At 40.4% G+C, this 20,110-nt stretch overlaps 1 protein-coding gene across 1 annotated transcript; it reads left to right on the top strand.

The window, feature by feature from the left end:
- The first annotated feature begins 6,868 nt into the window (after positions 1-6,868).
- Positions 6,869-18,668, top strand: HRG (histidine rich glycoprotein). The gene is made up of 7 exons (XM_075509115.1): positions 6,869-7,066; positions 10,561-10,668; positions 11,669-11,756; positions 12,282-12,448; positions 14,191-14,307; positions 16,919-17,005; positions 17,649-18,668. The coding sequence occupies exons 1-7, from the start codon at positions 6,869-6,871 to the stop codon at positions 18,666-18,668; spliced, it is 1,785 nt and encodes a 594-aa protein (XP_075365230.1).
- Positions 18,669-20,110: the final 1,442 nt, after the last annotated feature.

The raw sequence follows: 20,110 nt of genomic DNA, 5'->3' as shown, positions 1-20,110 counted from the left end.
CCACATCACGAGAAGTTTCAACATATTTTGGTTTCATTCCTTTCAGAGTAGAAAACAATTCAAAACCAGGTAGTTCTCCAAAAATCATAAAATTCTAATTCTAATTCTTACCACAGTATGAGCTCTAGGCTGTGTCAGCATTTCCCTTTTTATCAAGTCATCAAATTACAGCATCTTGTTTTTCCCTCGGGAAGTTTCACCTTTGCCAGCCGAGGTTTCCCTACCATGGCCAGTGTGTTCTATCTCCCCGCACAGGAACTGCTGATTTGCCACATGCCAAAATCGGGGACACCAGGCGTTACTCCATGCCCTCACACAGGGCACCGTTGGCTTTAGTGAGTCAGAGGACAAGAGCGTTGGGGCAACAGCCTGACACGCTTCAGTGATTTTCAAAACACTTTTTTTGCCCCTCTTTTCAGTTAATCACCGTACTTCTCACTTCTGGTATTTTATAATGCGGTCTATTTTATTAGCTGTTTGCATGTTGATTCTAATCTCACTGTGGCTCCAACAGTTTAATGACACTACTGAGATTTATATCAACATACGTAACTGGATTCTTCCCCAAAAGGAGTACTGGGGAAGAAATCAGCTTCATTAACTGCTAGCCACAGCCAAGAAAACCCCATTTCAGTTAGTTCTCTTTCTTGACTGCAGCTGCTTGCAATAGTAAATTGAACAGCAACAGCAGCAAGTGAAGATAAATGGAGTGGAGTTGGTGTGCACACAAACAGGAGGAGTTAAAGAGAACATCTGAAAGTCTGGATCCACAGTTTTGAGCATTCAATTTGGATATTGTTTAGCCTGTTCCGCAGACAAGGCTCAGAAATGACATTTGAATCAATACTTTCTCTAGCTTGGATCTGAGATTTGGGTTCAAAGACTAACCCATCTGAGACTGGGTTAAAAATAAATATCAGAACGGGGTGTTTATCTAAGCGGTAACTGTATCTACAGTGCAGATCAGCAAGCATCAGTGGTCAGTGCAGATTCATGGGCATTTCCTTTATTTGCTGTGACCACTCCAGCACAGCGATCCCTGTGCCCAGCTTTCAGTGTCACCTAAGCCACCACCGATGTTTACCATAATTGAGGCCTGGTACTAATGTCCAAGACTAATTTCTTGAACTACAAGTAGGAGACTGAAGATGTATAGTTTCTGAGTTTCCTTTGTCCTCAGGAGGTACCTGGATACTGCCGCACTCCCATATGGCATTGATATGATTAACAGCTGATAATGTTTAGTCATCACGAGTTCAAATCCTGCTGCTGATTCAGCAGATTTATGCCAATCTGTGAGTGGGCCAGCACTGCGGCTTTCTCCCTCCAACATGCCCATGTGGATGGATAAGGGCACAGGATGCAATGCGTCTGGTCTCCACACATTTACTCTATGTGACAGCATGATCAGACAGGACTGCAGCAAATCCTCTAGAAAATATGCCCAGATAGTGCTGAACCTCTCCATCTTCTGGCCTGGTCTCTCACCTTCAAGCCAAACTGAGCAAAACAGCTGGCAGTAACACACCCTATGTACCTTCAGTCACACCCCAAATGCTCTCTTCTCCTCTGTCGTGGTTTAACCCCAGCCAGCAACTAAGCCCCCCACAGCCGCTTGCTCACTCCCCCCTGGTGGGATGGGGGAGAGAATCGGAAGGGTAGAAGTGAGAAAACTCATGGGTTGAGATAAGAACAGTTTAACAGTTAAAGCAAAAGCCGCGCACACAAGCAAAGCAAAACAAGGAATTCATTCACTGCTTCCCATGGGCAGGCAGGTGTTCAGCCATCACCAGGAAAGCAGGGCTCCATCATGCCTGACCGTTACTTGGGAAGACAAACGCCATCACTCCAAACATCCCCCCGTCGTTCTTCTTCCCCCAGCTTTATATGCTGAGCATGACGCCATATGGTGTGGAATGTCCCTTTGGTCAGCTGGGGTCAGCTGTCCCAGCCGTGTCCCCTCCCAGCCTCTTGTGCACCCCCAGCCTCCTCACTGGTGGGGTGGGGTGAGGAGCAGGAAAGGCCTTGACTCTGTGTAAGCACTGCTCAGCAGGAACGGAAACATCCCTGTGTTACCAACACTGTTTCCAGCACAAATCCAAAACATAGCCCCATACTAGCTACTGGGAAGAAAATTAACTCTACCCCAGCCAAAACCAGCACATCCTTCCAGGACTGTGAACTGTTAAGTGCTGCTTCTCCTTGTCCAGCAGAAAACAGGCCAGTAACACACAGAAGCCCTCCATCCAGTCACTGGAGATGAGAAGTGGTGAATATTGGCAGACAATTCCCAATTCACTTTTCAATTTCGTTTCACAGGTTTTCAATACTTATTGATCTTATGATATTATATCATCCATTATTAACTTGCGATCTGGGCAATGTCCAGCTAAAATCTGGTCTGATGTTTATTTGAGCAAACATTCCAGTTTCATACAGAAATGTTTTTTGTATTCAGGCACAGATAACCACTGGTCAGTGACCTCCAGGACTGTTGATGTTTTTGCCAGATATTATCAAGCCTTTATCTCTGAATATAGGTGAGGCATAATGAATGCAAAAAAAAGGGGCAATAACATTCAAAGGGTACACAATAAGATATGCTGGCTGATTTATGCATACATTGGCTATGCATTTGTTTAGATTTTTCAGCTACCCTTCCCCTACAATCATCCTTGGCCAATCAAAAAGATTCAAAAAAGCAAGGCCCAGACATCAAGTTCTCAAGATGGGTTTAAAAATCAAGGTTTTTATAAAGTAAGTTAAGTATAAATTCTATTTGTCTGACTTCAGAACCTGCCCATTGTACACACTTCATAGTTAAACATTTTCTTCTGCATCTCTGAGATTATACAGGTTAAGCAGCTGTATTCAGAATATACATATATTATTTTGGTTTCAAAGGTAGATTTTAAAGACCTCCCACTAGATATAATCATAAATATTATACAATCACAACAGTTGCCAGTACTTCCCTTATGTTAAGCTACTACAACTTATAAGCATGACTTAAAGCTTAAATTTTAAGAACAGTATAATGCCACAAGCCCTGAAAAAGTCAAATCCCTTGGAACTTCCTCTGACCCCATTCTTAACATCAAATTCTTAATGCTGCCTTTTTCCCCGGCCTCTCAAGCCCCTCAGCAAACAGGTCAGTCTTGCAACATATCCTTAAAGGTCATCAACTTACAATTAGGGTGGTTTTTTCTAGAAAGCAATTTGCAGCCAAAGACACTGAGGACTAGACAAGGAATACTGACACCTTTTTTATTCCCTGTATTAGTTCTTGAGGCCTCCTAAGCAATGAGACTTTTGTAACTACATTGTCAACCTGCTCACTTGACAGTTGTTCTCCTCCAAATAGCTTTTGAACTTAAGGTCTGTTTGAATGAAATTTGATAGACAAGGTGATGAAACTTCTAAAAGTTTGATAAAAAACCGGTGACTGGTAAAGAAAAATAAGCTGCAGGCAGGGAGGGGAAGCTATAGCTGCAGCTGCTGCTTTGAAGACCATAACCAAAGCAAATTTGTATAACGTTGCATTTGCATCAGAGGGCACCCTGTCTACACCCAGCAGATAAAAATGAGATGTGAATGAAGACATGACACATTTATATATTTTTCCATCATACTTGGGGGCGTTTCCGTTAAATGCGAAGCTACCCCAAAAACTGCAAAATTTTTTTTTTTTTTTTAATCAAGGTGTAAAATCAGGCCACCCTGGTCTGAAGCTATGAGGTATTACAGACTAAAAAAAAAGATAAGCTAGCACAGAATTCTCCTATAAGCAACTGGAGCCACATGTGTCTTTGTTAGCTGTACTCTTGCTTGGGAGCAGAAACAACGGCAGCTGCAGAGCAGCACAGGCTACAAGACGGATAAGGTCTTGCTACCTGCATAATTGGCTGAGCTGTGCGATTTGATAATCCCAGCCTGTGAGTGAAGCGCTGCTGCAGAAGGTAGGGAATAGTCAGCTAGGGTAGGAGTTGTCCTCCCAAGAAATGAGACATATCTGTAAATAGTTATGGCTATACTTTAGGAAAGGAGTAATTGGTTATTGAATATTATCTCCTTTAGTTGTCAGCTCTCTTTTTCTTTTCCGCCTAGAATAAAGTTCTATTTATTAAGCATTTGATACCCTGTTTTTCAAGTCGGGATGAGAAGACATTTTTTGGTGCGTTCTCCCAGATTTCTGGAGAGAGGTTTAGGATGGATGTTTATTACCAACTCCTTAAAGTTTGAATGTGGATCACCTCTTACTGTTGCAAATCAAGCCTTGGTAAAAGTCAGAGATAAACAAGCTTTTGATAAGCTAGTCAAGAGAAATGTCGTGTTTGGATAAATATTCCTGCTCCTGCCAGCAATCTGTTTATAGAAATAGCTTCATTAAAACAACACACAAAACTTACAAGCAATACATATAAAAACAAAATAAGTATTAAAAAACACATCAAACTGGATGAGAAATGATAAAAATACATTATACTGACTCAAGTACAACCAATATTTAATTAACTGCTCTGACTGTGCCTAGAGTGTTTGTCCATGCTGTACTTTAATAATAGAGTCCAATCTTTCTTTTCCAAAGAAATCAAGGACAAAACTTTCTACAGTGGGAACAGAATCTTACTTTTACTTCTGCAGTCAATTTTGCAGGAATTGTACATTTTCTACTGTTTATTCATGGTGTTTCTATTTCATACATAAAAAATACATAAGCCACTGTCACAAAAATGATCAGTGTCACAATGAACAGCACAGAACAAAAGAAGAAAAAAGAACAAACAATCTGCAAACAATAGACGACTAAGGGAATTATGTTATAAATTACCTACTCTGATGCCTTTCTTCAATGTGACTGCCCATTTGAAAAATTAAACAGTATTGTAAGTAATGAATGGGGGTGTGATTTGGAACACAGCAATGATGTGAATATTATTTTTAACTGATGAGGTGTATTTCAAATGTCTCTGATTATTTATACAACATTTATTTCACTGCTTTTTTTCAATCTTCTAGAAGAAATTCTGAATTATTGTAATGAAACATTATAAAAACATAAACAAAAGAAATGCCCTACTGCATCAGAACAGTGGTTCATCCAGCCCAGTATTCATTTCTCACAGTGGCAAAAGACAATTGTGGTTAGGAGAAACATATGACCTGCCCCCTTTCTGCAAACCATTCCCCTTGTACTTTTCCAGTACCCAGAATCATTGTAGTAGGGATTTAAAAGAGTACTTATCTGCTTAGTGCTTCCAGTATCCACTTAAGGACCTGCTGCCCATGAACTTTTCTAAGCCTTTTCTGACCCTGCTGATACTGTCTGCCTCCACATCTTTCTGCGGCAACAAGTTCCAGAAGTTCACTACCCATTGCACGAGGACTATTTTTATCCATTTTAAACTGATTCACACTAGTTTTGAGTGCCCCTGGTTCTCATATTGTAAGATTCTCCATTTAGCTTATCTACTACCAGAGAACTGTTAAGTGTGTCCTGAACTAACTATAAAAGAAAACCACTGCTTCAGCTCTGTGCATTTTAAAATGTGATTTCGTAGACACCAGACATGCTAAAAGTTGGATATTTTTTAATAAGGATTAATGAAATGAGGTAAGGGTTATGGATGATTACCCATTATATTTCCCAATGTTTCTCACAAAAAATAAGTCAAAGAAAAACTTCAAAGTCAAACATATAAACCCAAGTCAATTATATATCTAGCACCTTTTTCTATGAGAGGCTGATCCAACCCTTCACACCAACCAGGATTTGGAAAATTTCTCATCTGAATCTGACCTTGTCATTGTGGACTCACATTGAATTTTTGTATTTTCTTAATCAGAGCTTGAATTTTGTATTCAAACTTCAGCCACTCCCTGACAAGCGATTACTGCCTTTTAAGAATGTCTTAAACTATCCTGAATAAAAGATTTTGAATACAATGAGAAAACATCTTCTCCTTTCTGCTTAGCAGAGGATATTGGCATAGCCTGTGAAAGGAATGAATTTTAATATGTACTAAATTATTTTAATAAATACAAAAAAATTACCAGCAATTCTCTAGAGAAGTCTATGAAGGCTACTACAGCCAAAGGGCACAGAAAACTGCTCAGATTGAGAATGTAAAGGCAGCTTTATGTCACTTCATGCCATGCCTAGATTACATCGGTGTTAAGCCAGTCAGTCCCAGTCTGTGTACCAGTCTGAAATGATGTAAAGCTGACAGAAGTTTGCTCTAAATTTTCTCGAGCTGGAAGAGTAGCAGGTACTCACATAGAAGCTATGGATCACCAGCTTGCAAGTTCACCTTGAGCTACATCCCTTTTCCAAATCTGAGTGACTTCCTTGTTTCCCTTTCACTAGTTCTCTGCTAGGCAAGGATCTGTAAAAACAGGGATATGGATATAGGCATCATTTGACCACAAATATTTAAGCGTATTTTCAGTTCAACTGTTTCTACAGTAAACAGAAAACCAAGATTGCATAATACCTGCATACATAAGCTGGACCTTCTTAATGCTAGGCTCAGCAGCACACTGTTAGAAGCTAAGTATTTTTCATAGTAAAACACTATTGCCCAATACCTGCTTAAAGAATCACATAGTCCCTTTGATGGGTGGTCCAGAGAGTATTATAAGGCCTACTTTCCTCAAAATCTGCTCAATCACTATAATAATCATTGACTTGCTGCTTGCAAACATTAATCCAGGGTCAAGGTAATGGCCCTGTGACACAACACTTAAATTTAAATAAAACCATGCCCTTTTAGCATTCATTTATAACTTTGGTGGGCTACTCTGATTTAAAAGCAGACTATGGGCTTTATCAGAGCATAAGGAGAAGTGACGTAACACCGCAAACAATATGCTGCTTCTAGCTTCAGCTTTTTTTCTAACACTACTGCAGTGCTCTAATGCCCAAAACAAAACAAGCATTACACCTGTAGACTGTAATACCATTGAAACAGATGCAGGAGGGGCCCTGGATTTGGTCAACAGACATCGCAGAGATGGCTATGTTTTTGGACTATACCGTGTTGCTGATGCACAAGAATGGCAGACAGTAAGTATCAATTTAAAGGCTGATTTACACAAGACTGTGATTTTAAAATAATGAGCCATATCATTAAAAGCTTATGTTTATTGCTTTTAACAGAGCAATGTTGATGTAATTCAATGAATCAGCTCTGATTCACACTATCTCAGTATTCATTTGTGCATGATTTATTGTACGTAAGCTTGATTTCAAACGATGCTGTACGCCCTCTATTCTCTTGGCCGACAGGATGTTAGTGTAAGAGATGCTCTGAACAGCTTTATACAACACCAGAAATTAATCTGTCCTGTCTGTTGTCAGGTCTCAGATGCTGTGTTCAAAATTTATATTCGGAGGGTTTCTTATTCTGCGAATGCCTAACATTAATTAGATCAATGTATCCTGCAAGATCGGTATTTTGTTATTATCTTAATTTTGGAGATAGCTGGATAACTGGAGGGAAGGGAAAAAGGCAGAGGAAGCCAAATGAGATGAAAATGCCACTCAGCAAAACAGAAGAAGGGCTAGATAGAGAATCCATATCAGTCATTTCCTATTTTCTTCTTATTTCTATTTCTGTTTCCTAGAGAGGATACATAAGCCTTTCTTAAGGCTTATGTATCCTCTCTAGGATTGCCTAAATGCCAAAGCAAATCAATAGCAGAAAAAGCAGTAGAATACAGAAGAATTTCTTTAACTAGTAGATAAAAGAGACCAAGGACATGCAGATTTACTAATGCACCTGGCTACCTTTTAGCTGCTTGGCTATCAAACTAGAATCCAGGCACACATGCACTGTTTAAGAAGCGTATTACACATCTCAGTATGGCACCTGAAAAGACAGGCTAGTTTTTGATGGAGCTGCTTAAGACTGCCTGTTAGGACAACAAAAAGCTCAGAAAGTGACCCAAAGCCCAGATTCCTACAGGCCTTCAGGTATACTTTCAAAAAAACCTGAGGGATTATTTTGTTTTTCAAAGACAAGGATGTGGCAAGTGATACTATTGGGTTTTATGCAATAGCCAGGTAGTTAAAAGGCTCATCTAGGAAGCAATCAGTCTTCTTCAGCATTAAGAGATTTAAACCCTCAAGTCTCCCACCCTTGAAGAATGCTGCTGCCATGCAGCTATGTGTGTGCCACCCCCGTGAAGTGGAGCCACTGCGCAGTAAGACATGCAGAATTCATTGGATGAATGAGAAAAACCATAGTTGTTTTAAAAAAGAAAAATCTCAGTGCTTCTACATTTTAACCAGTTATTGACTATATAAACTATAGAACCATAACTTGAATTAGGGACGAGAGCTGAGGATTCACACTTCCAGATGAATGCTATAACCACTGGACTACCATGCTTATGTTTTGCTTTGTACCCTTAATGAATTTTGCTGTCTTTGCAGTCCAGGGCCACAGCTTCAGCTATCACACAGAGTCTACAAGAACAGAAAAGACCCTTCTATCTATCTTATTGCTAAAGAATTCTCCCTGTAAGGTCTCTGTACCTTCTCAGACCCAAAGCCACCAGGTGTGGTCTTCGCATAATGATCATGTACACTATTGTGCAAGAAGTTATGTTGGCTCCACTGCCAAGATGACATTAAAAAAAAAATATTAAAAAAAAAAAAAGAAAAGACCGGAACATTATTTTTATTATCTCCGTGCAATAGTGTGCATCAAGTCTATCACATCAACCCTCTTAGAAACGTAAGCAGAGCAATTCCTAGCAGCCGGATCTCTACTGGGTTTACATGGGAGTTCTAGAAGCGTAAGATACTGAACTATTCACACTACAACTGTTCTGGGCTTGTGCAGTGCAGAACTCTGGTGCCCAAGATGCTTTTAAAACAACCAAGAAGGCACCATATAAGAATTTTTTTTTCCAAGAGCTATCCAGCAGACAAACTGAGGAATATTCTACTGCATACTTGGATGTGGACACGTAATTTCTCCCAAGCTCTGCTGTAGGCTTTGTTGAATCCAAATGCATCCTGCTGAAGAAAATAAATATTTGCCAGGGATGGATCGGCTTCTTTAGCATTTCACAAGTTTGGATGACAAAGTGAATGTATTTAGTCATTTCAGTTTTAGAGGGCTCCTAGTGAATAGCACATTTTACAAAAGACTATCTTACCTATCTATTCAGTGCAATTCCATAAATACAAATCAGAAAAAAATAGTGTTTCTCACTGTCTCTGTTCTCTTCTCTTCTCTGTCTGCATTCTACTAATTTGTTGACTAGCAGCTTGAAATTATTGGGATTTATAAAATAAAATAGAAATGCTAACTACCCCTAAGCAGAGAGTAATCATGTGGTTAGTGGGCAGGATGGGTGTCCAGGACAACTATATTCTTTTCCTGATTCTGCCATAGAATAACATGTGTCTTTGTGCAATCACCTAGCCCCTATTTTAAAAACAGAGACAATGCTAAGACATACACGTACTGCAAAACTAGTGTTTAACATGACACTGGTGGACTCTTACTAATAAAAATATTACACTAGACTGCAGTAATTCTTTCTCAAGGTCTCATCTATACAGAAACAGTCTGAAAAAGGAATCTGAATGGATGAAATTTCATAAAACCTGAGGACACTTGTACACAGTAAAGGGCTTTGCATCATTTTCTCTAAATGACAAAATAAAATAGGTCTGCATTCATTCTGAATGTCCATACAGGGGTTGCATGAAGTTTAAATAATACATTCCAAACGTGAATTGAGATTCATTTTCCTGCAGAAAAATACAAAACTGTTTCTGTGGGCCAGAGATAATTCTTAACACCACATCCCATTACACTGGCAGCCAAATTCAAATTCTGATTCTCCATCTTATTTGCTCAGGAGAGAGAACATACTAGAATAATTTCAGAGCTAAGGCTCCTGACTTTGTAGGGATTATTACAGCTTTGTTGCGTCACTCCCTGAATAAACTGAGCAGGAAGCAAAGTTCTGAAGCAGTATCTGGTCATTAAGGTCATTTGAAATGGATGTAGCTATATAACTGTCTGCCTAGACAACTGATTTCCTAATAGATTAATATGTTCTATGTGAAAATCAGAAAGAGGGAATGGCAACTTTTTAACATTGGCATTTTCCCTACTTGATGGATGCCAGGTTAACAACAGATTCTTCTCACAGGTTCTCAACAAAAGAATAAGAGGCAACGGTTGTAAGTTGCAGGAAGGGAAATTCTAACTAGACGTCGGCCAAAAAAAAAATAATGGAGAAAGCAGCTAAGTACTGGAACGGCGCAGAGAGGTTGTGGAACATCTGTCTTGGTGATATATAGAACTCAGCTGAATCTAACTTTGAAGTTAGCTTTGCCTTGAGCAAATGGCTGGACAACATGACCTCCAAAGGTCTCTTCCAGCCTAAACCCTTTCTACACTTGTCAACTCAGAAAAACCTTAATAGGGAACTGGGGAAGCTACATTAAAGATTAAACATATCTACTTCAAAAACGTTTCTTTCAGAGCAAACTTCTTGTATACAAACTCTTTTTTACCTGCACTTCTCTTCCAGGGAAATTCATCAGTCCTCTACTTAACTTTGGATGTGCTGGAAACGGAATGCTCAGTATTATCTAGAAGACACTGGGAGTCTTGTGAATACAGTGACACCTATTTCATGGCAAGTAATGGCACCCAGGCAGAGTCATATGTCAATAATGCATTACCTTGATCTTCATCTGAACTGCCCAGACATTTCTGTGTCACAAAATCTCTAAGTGAAGACTAGGCTTTAATATGGCTCAGTATAAAATAAAACCTATTGAATTCTAGAGTTGTTAAACATAAGCTAAAGGTTTGAAAAAGGGTTGACTCCTCAAATAAGTGCAGCTTTATTTAACTAGTTGTCTCAAAGGAGCTATACTCTACATTCACTGCTGGTAGCAGTACTGATGTTTTAAGAATAATTTGCTGACAACTAAAGGGCACTAGAAATTATTTTTTAAAGCATGTTCCTAGTATATTAGCCAGAAATACCAGTGTTATATTTTGTCAGTTTTATGTAATAGCGTTTGCGGTATGACAATGTGAAATATTGGTAGTGTCAGTACACATATGATATGTAGCAATACTTGTCCTTTATTGTTGCAGTCCAATGATGCAGCCTGGGATAAGAACTACCAGTTCAAAACTTCATTTAAATAGGAGAGTGGTGACACAGGAGACTACCACACAGGACAAAGCAGGAAGGCCATGAGGAGAGAAGAGAAGGCATTTACTCCTTTTATTAAGATAGGGAAAGGAATGGAAGAAAAGGTCCATCCACTTTTTGATAAAGATTTATGTAACCTTGAGTATCTCTGGCATCCTAACTTCCCCTGCTAGCTAGTATTATCTTACTGTAAATAAGTATTAGAATGACTGAGAAGGCTGGTTTAGTTTTCCATTGTCTATTCAGTCATGCAAAGTGAGAATTAAAATTAAGGCTCTTGTAGAGGGAGATTCCATTTTATCTGAACACAAATTTTGAGTGGTACCAGATCAAACATTCGATTAATGTCTACATCTGTTATTCTTAGAAGTACTGTACATTAAAAGGAGGCATAATTTCTATGATCACCTACATCCAATTAAATCCAGTGCAAATAGCATCATAATCACGTATTCTTTTTTCCTCTCAGGACTTTGGGCAATGTAAGATTATCACATATACAAGCCAGCTGCTGAAGAAACCTCAACTATATGGATTTAATTGTACATTAAGTCCAGGTAAAATAACCACTGCTGTAAGCCAATGCATACCTCAAACCAGCCCTAGTACCAAATTACAAGTCTGTGCACTACTAGTGTATGGTAACCATAACAGATTCATTCATCTGCTTGCAATTTATATTTTAGATAATTCAAATGGAATGTTAAGAATGAGTAATAGAATTAAGGTTACCCTACTCTTCTAAAGCAGACTTTATTAATGTCAGATGATATCACCATTCCAGTCCACCAAAACATGATAACGTATATCAGAAAAAAAGTAAACTTGGAAAGAATGCCTGTTTGGGGTGGTAAGATTCTAAGGTGGAGCTAAAAGATTTATAAGTATATTAATTTTCACAGGTTTGGGTTTTTTTCATGTTACAGGACAAACTCATATTTGTGGAGTGAGGGATAGGTATTTCACTTCCAAGGAAACACTTGCATTTCAGTTTCTCATTATGAGTTCACATTAAAGGCATATGCACATTCCCAAGAGTATTAATATCCATTGCAATATTAGTAAATTCTCTGTTTTCACAGTTCCTCCTGATTTATTAGAGTGCAAAGATTGTCCTGTGAAAGTTGAAGTCTTAGAAGTCACCGAACAACATAAAAATATTGCTGCAAAGGCCCTGGAGAAATTCAACAGTGAGGGTAACCACACAAACTACTTCAACGTGGACAAAGTTGAAAAGATTTTAAAAATGGTAAGTGGCATTTTGTCCTAGAATTACTTATAAACGATAAAATTTTGTGAGCAGCTCTAAAACCATGGGACCAGAACTCAAACCCTTCTAGGATCAAACTATTGCTTGTCACCTCTCAGCATAAATCATCTGCTTAAAACTGAAGGTCCTACTTCCGCAAAGACTTGTTATCAACTTTAATTTAGGCATGTGAAAGCAAAATAATTTCTCATCTGCTAAAAGCTATGGGAGTGTGATGGCATCCAAAATGTCAGAGCCTTCTTTGTGTGCATATTTTTATTTTGAGTGCCTATTTACCTATCATATCATAACACACAAGAGTTGCTACTGACCAGAGTTCTTCAAGATGTACAGTCATGTGTATTATCACAGTCATACACTCTGCCAACTGAAGTCAGATAACATTTTACTTTTAGAGTATTTAGCACATGGGTACAACACAAAGTAGAACATGCTCAGCATCATTTTGACTCTCTGCTGCAGAGCAAAGCAGCACTCTGAGAGCTCTGAAGGGCGGGAGGTAAATTTCTATCTGTGCTGCACCCCTTGAAGAACTACTGGCTCTGGTAAATAACTCCTCCATCTTTGAGTGATGTCAACATGAAGACTTATTCTTTGGGTGATTTGAAGTATAAGTCTCATGTCACCACAATTTCTTGTTGGTAGATACTGGAGACCTTCACTTAAACAGCACAGGATCATTCTGCCAACACGTGTCAGTTCAGGACACCTCTGTAATGAGGTCCCATGGCCCCTACCATAATACATGTTGATCTTGGAAACTGCTTAAATTATAGCATGCCAGCTCCACCTCCCTGCAGCTTCTAATATTGCTCAGAAACTTGACAGTGTTCTACACTGTAGTCCCATGCAGGATGTATCCCTACTCCCATTTAGCAAGTGGCTGTTTTCAGATTGTCTGGATTCATGGATTTATCCCTAAACGCTTTGTCTTCACACTTTGCCATCTTTAGCTACAGTGACAATTTAGATTGTACCACTGGATTTCAACAGAATGCGTAACACTTAGAAACTATGAATTACAATTAAAAAAGATACCATAAAGTATGTGTATCCACTTTTAACCAATTTAGTTAAACTAGTGAAACTTGTGTGCACACACATGCTACGGACACCTTCAACACACGCTTGAAATAAACTACTACTACAGCTGGAAATTAAAATGAAACACCTCTTTATGGATTTTAATAGGATCACAAAGGCCTTCTCCCATGTTCTTTCGGAGTAATGCCTTCTCTATGAATAATGCCACTGACAACAGAGAAAGCAACAGTCTCACAGTAACTGGCCGAATTTTATCCCAAATTAACATCAGCACTGTAGTACTATGCACTCCCATCACTGGAAAGGGGTGGTTGCCATCCAGCAGATCTCTGTGTTTTCACAGGAGCAGCAGTTCAGTTTAGGGAGAAGACTCTAAGGGTGCTACTCCCTAAAAACACAGGCTGTAAAAGTAACAAGTTTTATAACATGCACATAGTAGACAAAGGAATAAAGCAACATTCCTGGAACTCATAAAGGTGTGAGGCAAGTAAGGTATAAATGATCTAATCTATTTTCCTTACTGAATACGCGTATATGTATGGACATTTGAACAGCACAGGTAATGAAAGCATGAGGTAGACAGGATTTTGACAACAACATGAAGTATGATTGCTTTTAAAATTACAGGACTTTAAATACACCTAGTTACCACTTCTTGTTTGACCTCTTGGTTTCAGACTGCCTCCCGTGAAGGTCACATTTTAGGATTCTCTATAAAAGAGACCAACTGTTCCAAATCTGCACAACAAGCAGATCAGGCATTGGAATGTGATTTTCTGGATGACTGGCACGCTGTAAGTAAAGTCTTAGAATGAGAACTGGTACAATGGGTGGCACCAGGAAGATCTTCCCACAATATTTCCAAGTGTTTCTTATAAGCATGCACTCAAACTCAAAATTAAAAATCCAGCATGTCCAAGTCCAGATCCTAATTTTACAGCTGCTCGTTTTTATGCTATAAGGAGCCAATCTGAACTCTCAAATCTAAACGTAACTAGAGTCTGGCATATTACAGACCTAGAGCTGAGCTTTTCAGTTTGGATCTGGCTTTCACATTCAAATTGCGGCCATTCCCTAGGAAATCATTCATGCTAGTTTCATAAAAACTTTTACACTAACATGAGTCATAGATCTTGAAAAAAATAGATGCATTATGTCATCCCAGTGAGCCCAGGGTTACTTTTTTTCCCTCTGCTGCAGGGGAATGGAGAGTAGAATAATTCAGGCTTGTCTGCAGATTACTATCAAAGTCCTCTCTTCACCCTGCCTTACCATTACAATAATAGTCTGCACCAAAGAAACAACTAGGCAAGATCATAATTTCAGAATAAATTATTCCCCAGAAATGAAATTGAAGGAATGAAATAAAAATATGGAAAAAATTAAACATGTAGAACTTTTGTTTTATCTACATCCATTTTCTTCTCTGGCTCTTTATGCTCCAGAAGACTGGAAAAGGTTGTGAATGAACTGGTAGTGAAGCCAAAAGTTCACTAGAATGAAGCACAAGCCAGATAGCTAGAGGTTTTGAATTCTGTTCTCAACGCTGCCACCACTGGTGTGGGTGTGTAAAAAGCTATTAACAGTTGTAATCATTGATCATAATAGGCCACTAATGGCCCAAACATATATCGAGATAAAGCACCCACTACAGAGAGCATACACATAATCCCTTACTCGAGTTCTGTGCTCTTTCACATAAGCAATTCCACACACAATGACTGGACAGCAGGTGAAAGTCACAGCAAACGGGATGCTAAGGGAAGTAATGCTGAAAGATTACAACAAATTACTTTTCAAAAAATAAATATGGAAGAAAGCTCTACCTTGAGCTTTGCCTGAAACAGCATAGCTACACAGTGTCTGGTTTTGAGGACTTTGAGCAAAATTTCAGAATAGCCCAATCTGAATAGATGTTTGACAAGCAAAGACAGAAAAAACAGAATAAAAATCAGTCACTCACAGGGCACTCGTTTTGGAGACATCGGGAGCTGACCAATTTCTTACAGACAAGATGGAGAGTAGTAGCCCTCTAGATGCACATGGTGAAGTGGTCTTCACAGTCAAGGACACTCAAAAATGGCACATTTTAATTATTATTAATTACTGGCAAGTATCACTGGTCAGAAAGCTCAGGATCTAGCTAAATTATTGTGGTGGGTTGACCCTGGCTGGATGCCAGGTGCCCACCAAAGCTGCTCTATCAGTCCCCTCCTCAGCTGGGGAGGGAAAATATAACGAAAGACTTGTGGGTTGATATAAGGGCAGGGAGAGATCATTCACCAATTACTGTCACAGGCAAAACAGACTCAACTTGGGGAAATTAGTTTAATTTATTACCAATCAAATCAGAGTAAGGTAATGAGAAAATAAAAACTAAATCTTAAAACACCTTCCCTGCACCCCTCCCTTCTTCCCAGGCTCAACTTTACTCCCGAATTCTCTACCTCGTCCCCTCCCAGCAGCACAGGGGGACGGAGAATGGGGGTTGTGGTCAGTTCGTCACACATTGTCTCTGCCGCTCCTTCCTCCTCAGGGGGAGGACTCCTCACACTCTTCCCCTGCTCCACTGTGGGGTCCCTCCCACAGGAAATAGTCCTCCATGAACTTCTCCAACGTGAGTCCTTCCCACGGGCTGCAGTTCTTCACGAACTGCTCCAGCGTGGGTCCCTTCCACGGGGTGCAGTCCTTCAGGAACAGACTGCTCCAGCGTGGGTCCCCCACGGGGCCAGCAAACCTGCTCCAGCGTGGGCTCCTCTCTCCACGGGTCCACAGGTCCTGCCAGGAGCCTGCTCCAGCATAGGCTTCCCACGGGGTCACAGCCTCCTTCGGGCATCCACCTGCTCTGGCATGGGGTCCTTCATGGGCTGCAGGTGGATATCTGCTCCACCATTAACCTCCATGGGCTGCAGGGGGGCAGCCTGCCTCACCAGGGTCTTCACCAGGGGCTGCAGGGAATCTCTGCTCTGGCACCTGGAGCACCTCCTCCCCCTCTTTCTTCACTGACCTTGGTGTCTGCAGAGTTGTCTCTCTCACATATTCCCACTCCTCTCTCCAGCTACAGTTGTGCAGTTTTTCCCCCCCCTTCTTAAACATGTTGTCCCAGGGGCACTACCACCGTTGCTGATGGGCTTAGCCTTGGCCAGCAGCAGGTCCGTCTTGGAGCCGGCTGGCATTGGTTCTGTTGGACATAGGGGAAGCTTCTAGCAGCTTCTCACAGAAGCCACCCCTGTAGCCTCCCCACTACCAAAATCTTGCCACGCAGACCCAATACAGTTATGTAAACATACTTACGTATCGAAGGAACTATCCTAACTTTTAAAATGTTGAACTTTCAGTAGCTTCTATTAACTCCATCACAAGAACCCAGATGTGCATTGGTTTTTTTTCTTTTCTTTTGCTTAGCACGTGGGATTCTGCAAGGCAAGAGTTATCAGTGATCCAGATGAACCTGATGGAATAGATATAAGCTGTGAAATCTACCGTCCCTGGGTATGTACTCACTTACTGAAATGTCTCTGGCTATACCCTCATGCAGGCTACAGCAACCTCACTTAGTCCAGACTGACAGATGATTGCAACGGTTGTTTATGTCCATTTATTACTGCCTGGGTGTGATGCAGCATGTCAGGACAGACTGGCTTTTGACTGCTAGGTCAATCAGAGGATGAATTAAGAGTCGAGCTCTCCCTACTACTCCCTCCAAGGGTGTCTTCTCTCAGTGCAATCATACTCCTTAGTTAAAGCAAGTAGAGATTGGCAAACAAGTTCAAAGGAATTTTAGAAAGCAAGAGAAGGGGAGATGATCTTTATCATATTTGGTATTCCAGTTTATATTACAACAGCTACTTGAGTGTCGGTTTTATTTCATTTTGATACATCACAAATTTTGCTCAGTTGGTTATATAATTTCATTTTGTTATGGTGTAGTATTTCCAGATGATTTTCAGTAATTTGGCATTTATCATCTACCTCTTCTCTTCTATCTTGAAAAAACATGGGGTTTTTTCCTTACAAATCACCAGAACTGTAAATGCAAACCTACTAACTCCCACCTCTCTCTCTTTCTCACCACTTTCTTCTGTTCTATTAACATCTCACTTAATACTTCCTCCCCTGGTGTTTTTACAAACAGCAGCATGACAATGGGCAAAGATGCAGATATTCAACTCTGGGACAGCCACACAGATATCCCCATCCCCATCATCATTTTGGTCACAGACATCATCACAGACATCATCACAGGCATCATCACAGGCATCATCACAGGCATGGATGTCCACCCTCTTCTCAGTCCAGACCTGAAGACCCTGAGCATAACCATAGTTTCAACAAAGAACATCAAGACAGCCGTGAAGTACCTGCTCCTCCTCCCCCCCATGGTGGACCACATCATCACCCTCCTCCTCCTCCCCATGATGTACCACATCCTCCTCCCCAAGAGGAACCACAACATCCTCCTTCTGTTCCTCCCCCCCATGATGCACCACATCCTCTTCTCCAAGAGGAACCATATCATCCCCCTTCTGCTCCTCCTCCCCATGATGACCCACATCCTCTTCTCCAAGAGGAACCATATCATCCCCCTGCTGCTCTTCCTCCCCATGATGACCCACATGATCCTCCTCTTGGTCCCCATCATGGACCACACTGTCCTCCCCCTCCTCATGGACCACATCACCCTCATCCTCCTCCCCATCATAGGCCACACTGTCTTCTTCCTCCTCATGGACCACATCAACCCCATCCTCCTCCCCATCGTGGACCACATAGCCCTTCTCCTCCAGGACAGCCTCCTCATCTCTATCATCACCGTTACAGACATCACTGCAACAAGACAAGCATATTGGGAAAGTACTTTCCATTCCAAATAACAGGAGCTGTCTATCGCATTCCAGTTCTAAATCAGCAGGATTCTCTCACACCTCCCACTGCAAACTTTCCTGAGCTATCCCAAAGCAACCCTCACTCTTCCAGCACTGGTGAAGGTATTCCCTTCACTGGCTCAAGTCTACAGGAGATGCCAGAAGCTCCGGGTTTTCCAGATCACCCTACACAATCAAAGTCATGCCCAGGAAACCCCAAACTTGTTCTTCCAAAAATTTTGCCTTTATTTCCACATAGCTTCCACATGGCAGAAAATTCTCTTACATGACCTCAGAGAAAGAGGTTCCTGGCTTCAGAGTTGCAGGGCCAATGACAGTTGTACAATGAATGAAAATAGCACGTGGAGAAGGGGAAAAAGCATACAATTTCTAGGGAGGAGAAGCACTGAAAATAATGATTAATACAAGTATTCCAACCTGCCTCTTGATCCCAGCTATCTCAGACTCCACTGTAACTGAAAGGCTCAAAATTCTGAGTCCCTCAGATAATGTGAATGGGTACAAATCTCCGCAGCAAACAATGCTCCTTTAGTTCTAACAAAAAGGAAAAATCCCTAATAGTGAAAACTACCATCTAAAATCTTTCATTTTCTCATCATTCATAATTATAATGTACTTCTCTGAGGAAATCTGACCTAGAGGAAATTTGACCGCTTCCATAAAAAATTATCCATGGCACAACATTCATGCTTTATAAAGATTCAAAGAAAATAAAAATACGTACACATTTTTTATCTTGACGCCAAAGTTTTGTTGTTTTTTCTTACTATGGATGTTTAGCTGCACAGTAAACATCCATGAGGCATACTCTAGCATAAATTGACTAATGGTGGTTGGGTTACCGCCATTATCTAGAAAAGGTCTGAGAACAATTAATGACTTGTAGCGTAACACTGCAGGGTGACCTGCGCAGGTATTTCCATTGATACAGTTGCTGGTGGTGATATACCTGAAATACTGCATTCAAGGACAGCCCTTTTCAAATAGTTCATAATTGCTCTCAGGGGAGGAGAAAAGCAGATGCATGTAATAACTCTTTCATAAATGTTTTCTTTATCACTGAACCTTCCTCACTGGAAACTGAGTTGGGAGGAGCGGGAAGAAAGAATACTGGTGTCTTGTTATACTCTAGCCCCCATCAAGATAAAGTCCATTCAGACAGATCTGGGACCCCAATGAGTTAGTTCAGAATGGTTATCTCATAAGCAAGAACATGGGATTAATCTCAAAAAATTAGTAATTTGGTCCTCAAAGTAGATTTTTAATGGCATAAAGTAAAATACAGTGTGAGGGCTACACTGAAGAAAAAAAAAACAAAATGGGAACAGTGTTTTGTGTAACTGAGTGAAGGCTGTCTAATTTTTAAAAGTGCGTTATCATGTATGAACAATTTTATTTCTGTCATAGTTTATCCACAAAGTCTCTAAAGCACATTCTCTTTAACCAAAACTTGTAGCAAGACACAACTGGGACACTGGAGCTGAGGCATTCCCAAGGTGTTCACAGATTCAAAGCAAAGCTATTTGGTGCTTGACACTGGAGACAAGCACCAGATGTTCCCAGCCAGCTCTAATTCTGGCTCTGCCAGACACAGGCAACATTACTTAATCCCTTGTTCTTGGGCGTCACTTTCCCTGTCTGTAATGATAACAAAATATTATGAAGACTAACTAATCCATGGTCCAAAGGCAGTCTCCACATGGCAGCAAAG

The sequence above is a fragment of the Mycteria americana genome, chromosome 7 (assembly GCF_035582795.1).
Source record: "Mycteria americana isolate JAX WOST 10 ecotype Jacksonville Zoo and Gardens chromosome 7, USCA_MyAme_1.0, whole genome shotgun sequence".
NCBI classification, from domain to species: domain Eukaryota; kingdom Metazoa; phylum Chordata; class Aves; order Ciconiiformes; family Ciconiidae; genus Mycteria; species Mycteria americana.
This window is presented reverse-complemented; position numbering and strand designations above follow the sequence as displayed.

What these genes read in the sequence shown, in the direction of transcription:
- HRG (XM_075509115.1), top strand. Translation starts at nt 6,869, where the DNA reads ATGCTGCTTCTAGCTTCAGCTTTTTTTCTAACACTACTGCAGTGCTCT. An exon ending in ACAGTGACACCTATTTCATG is followed by an intron (nt 10,669 to 11,668) that starts GCAAGTAATGGC and finishes TTTTCCTCTCAG; the next exon opens with GACTTTGGGCAATGTAAGAT. An exon ending in TTCTGGATGACTGGCACGCT is followed by an intron (nt 14,308 to 16,918) that starts GTAAGTAAAGTC and finishes TCTTTTGCTTAG; the next exon opens with CACGTGGGATTCTGCAAGGC.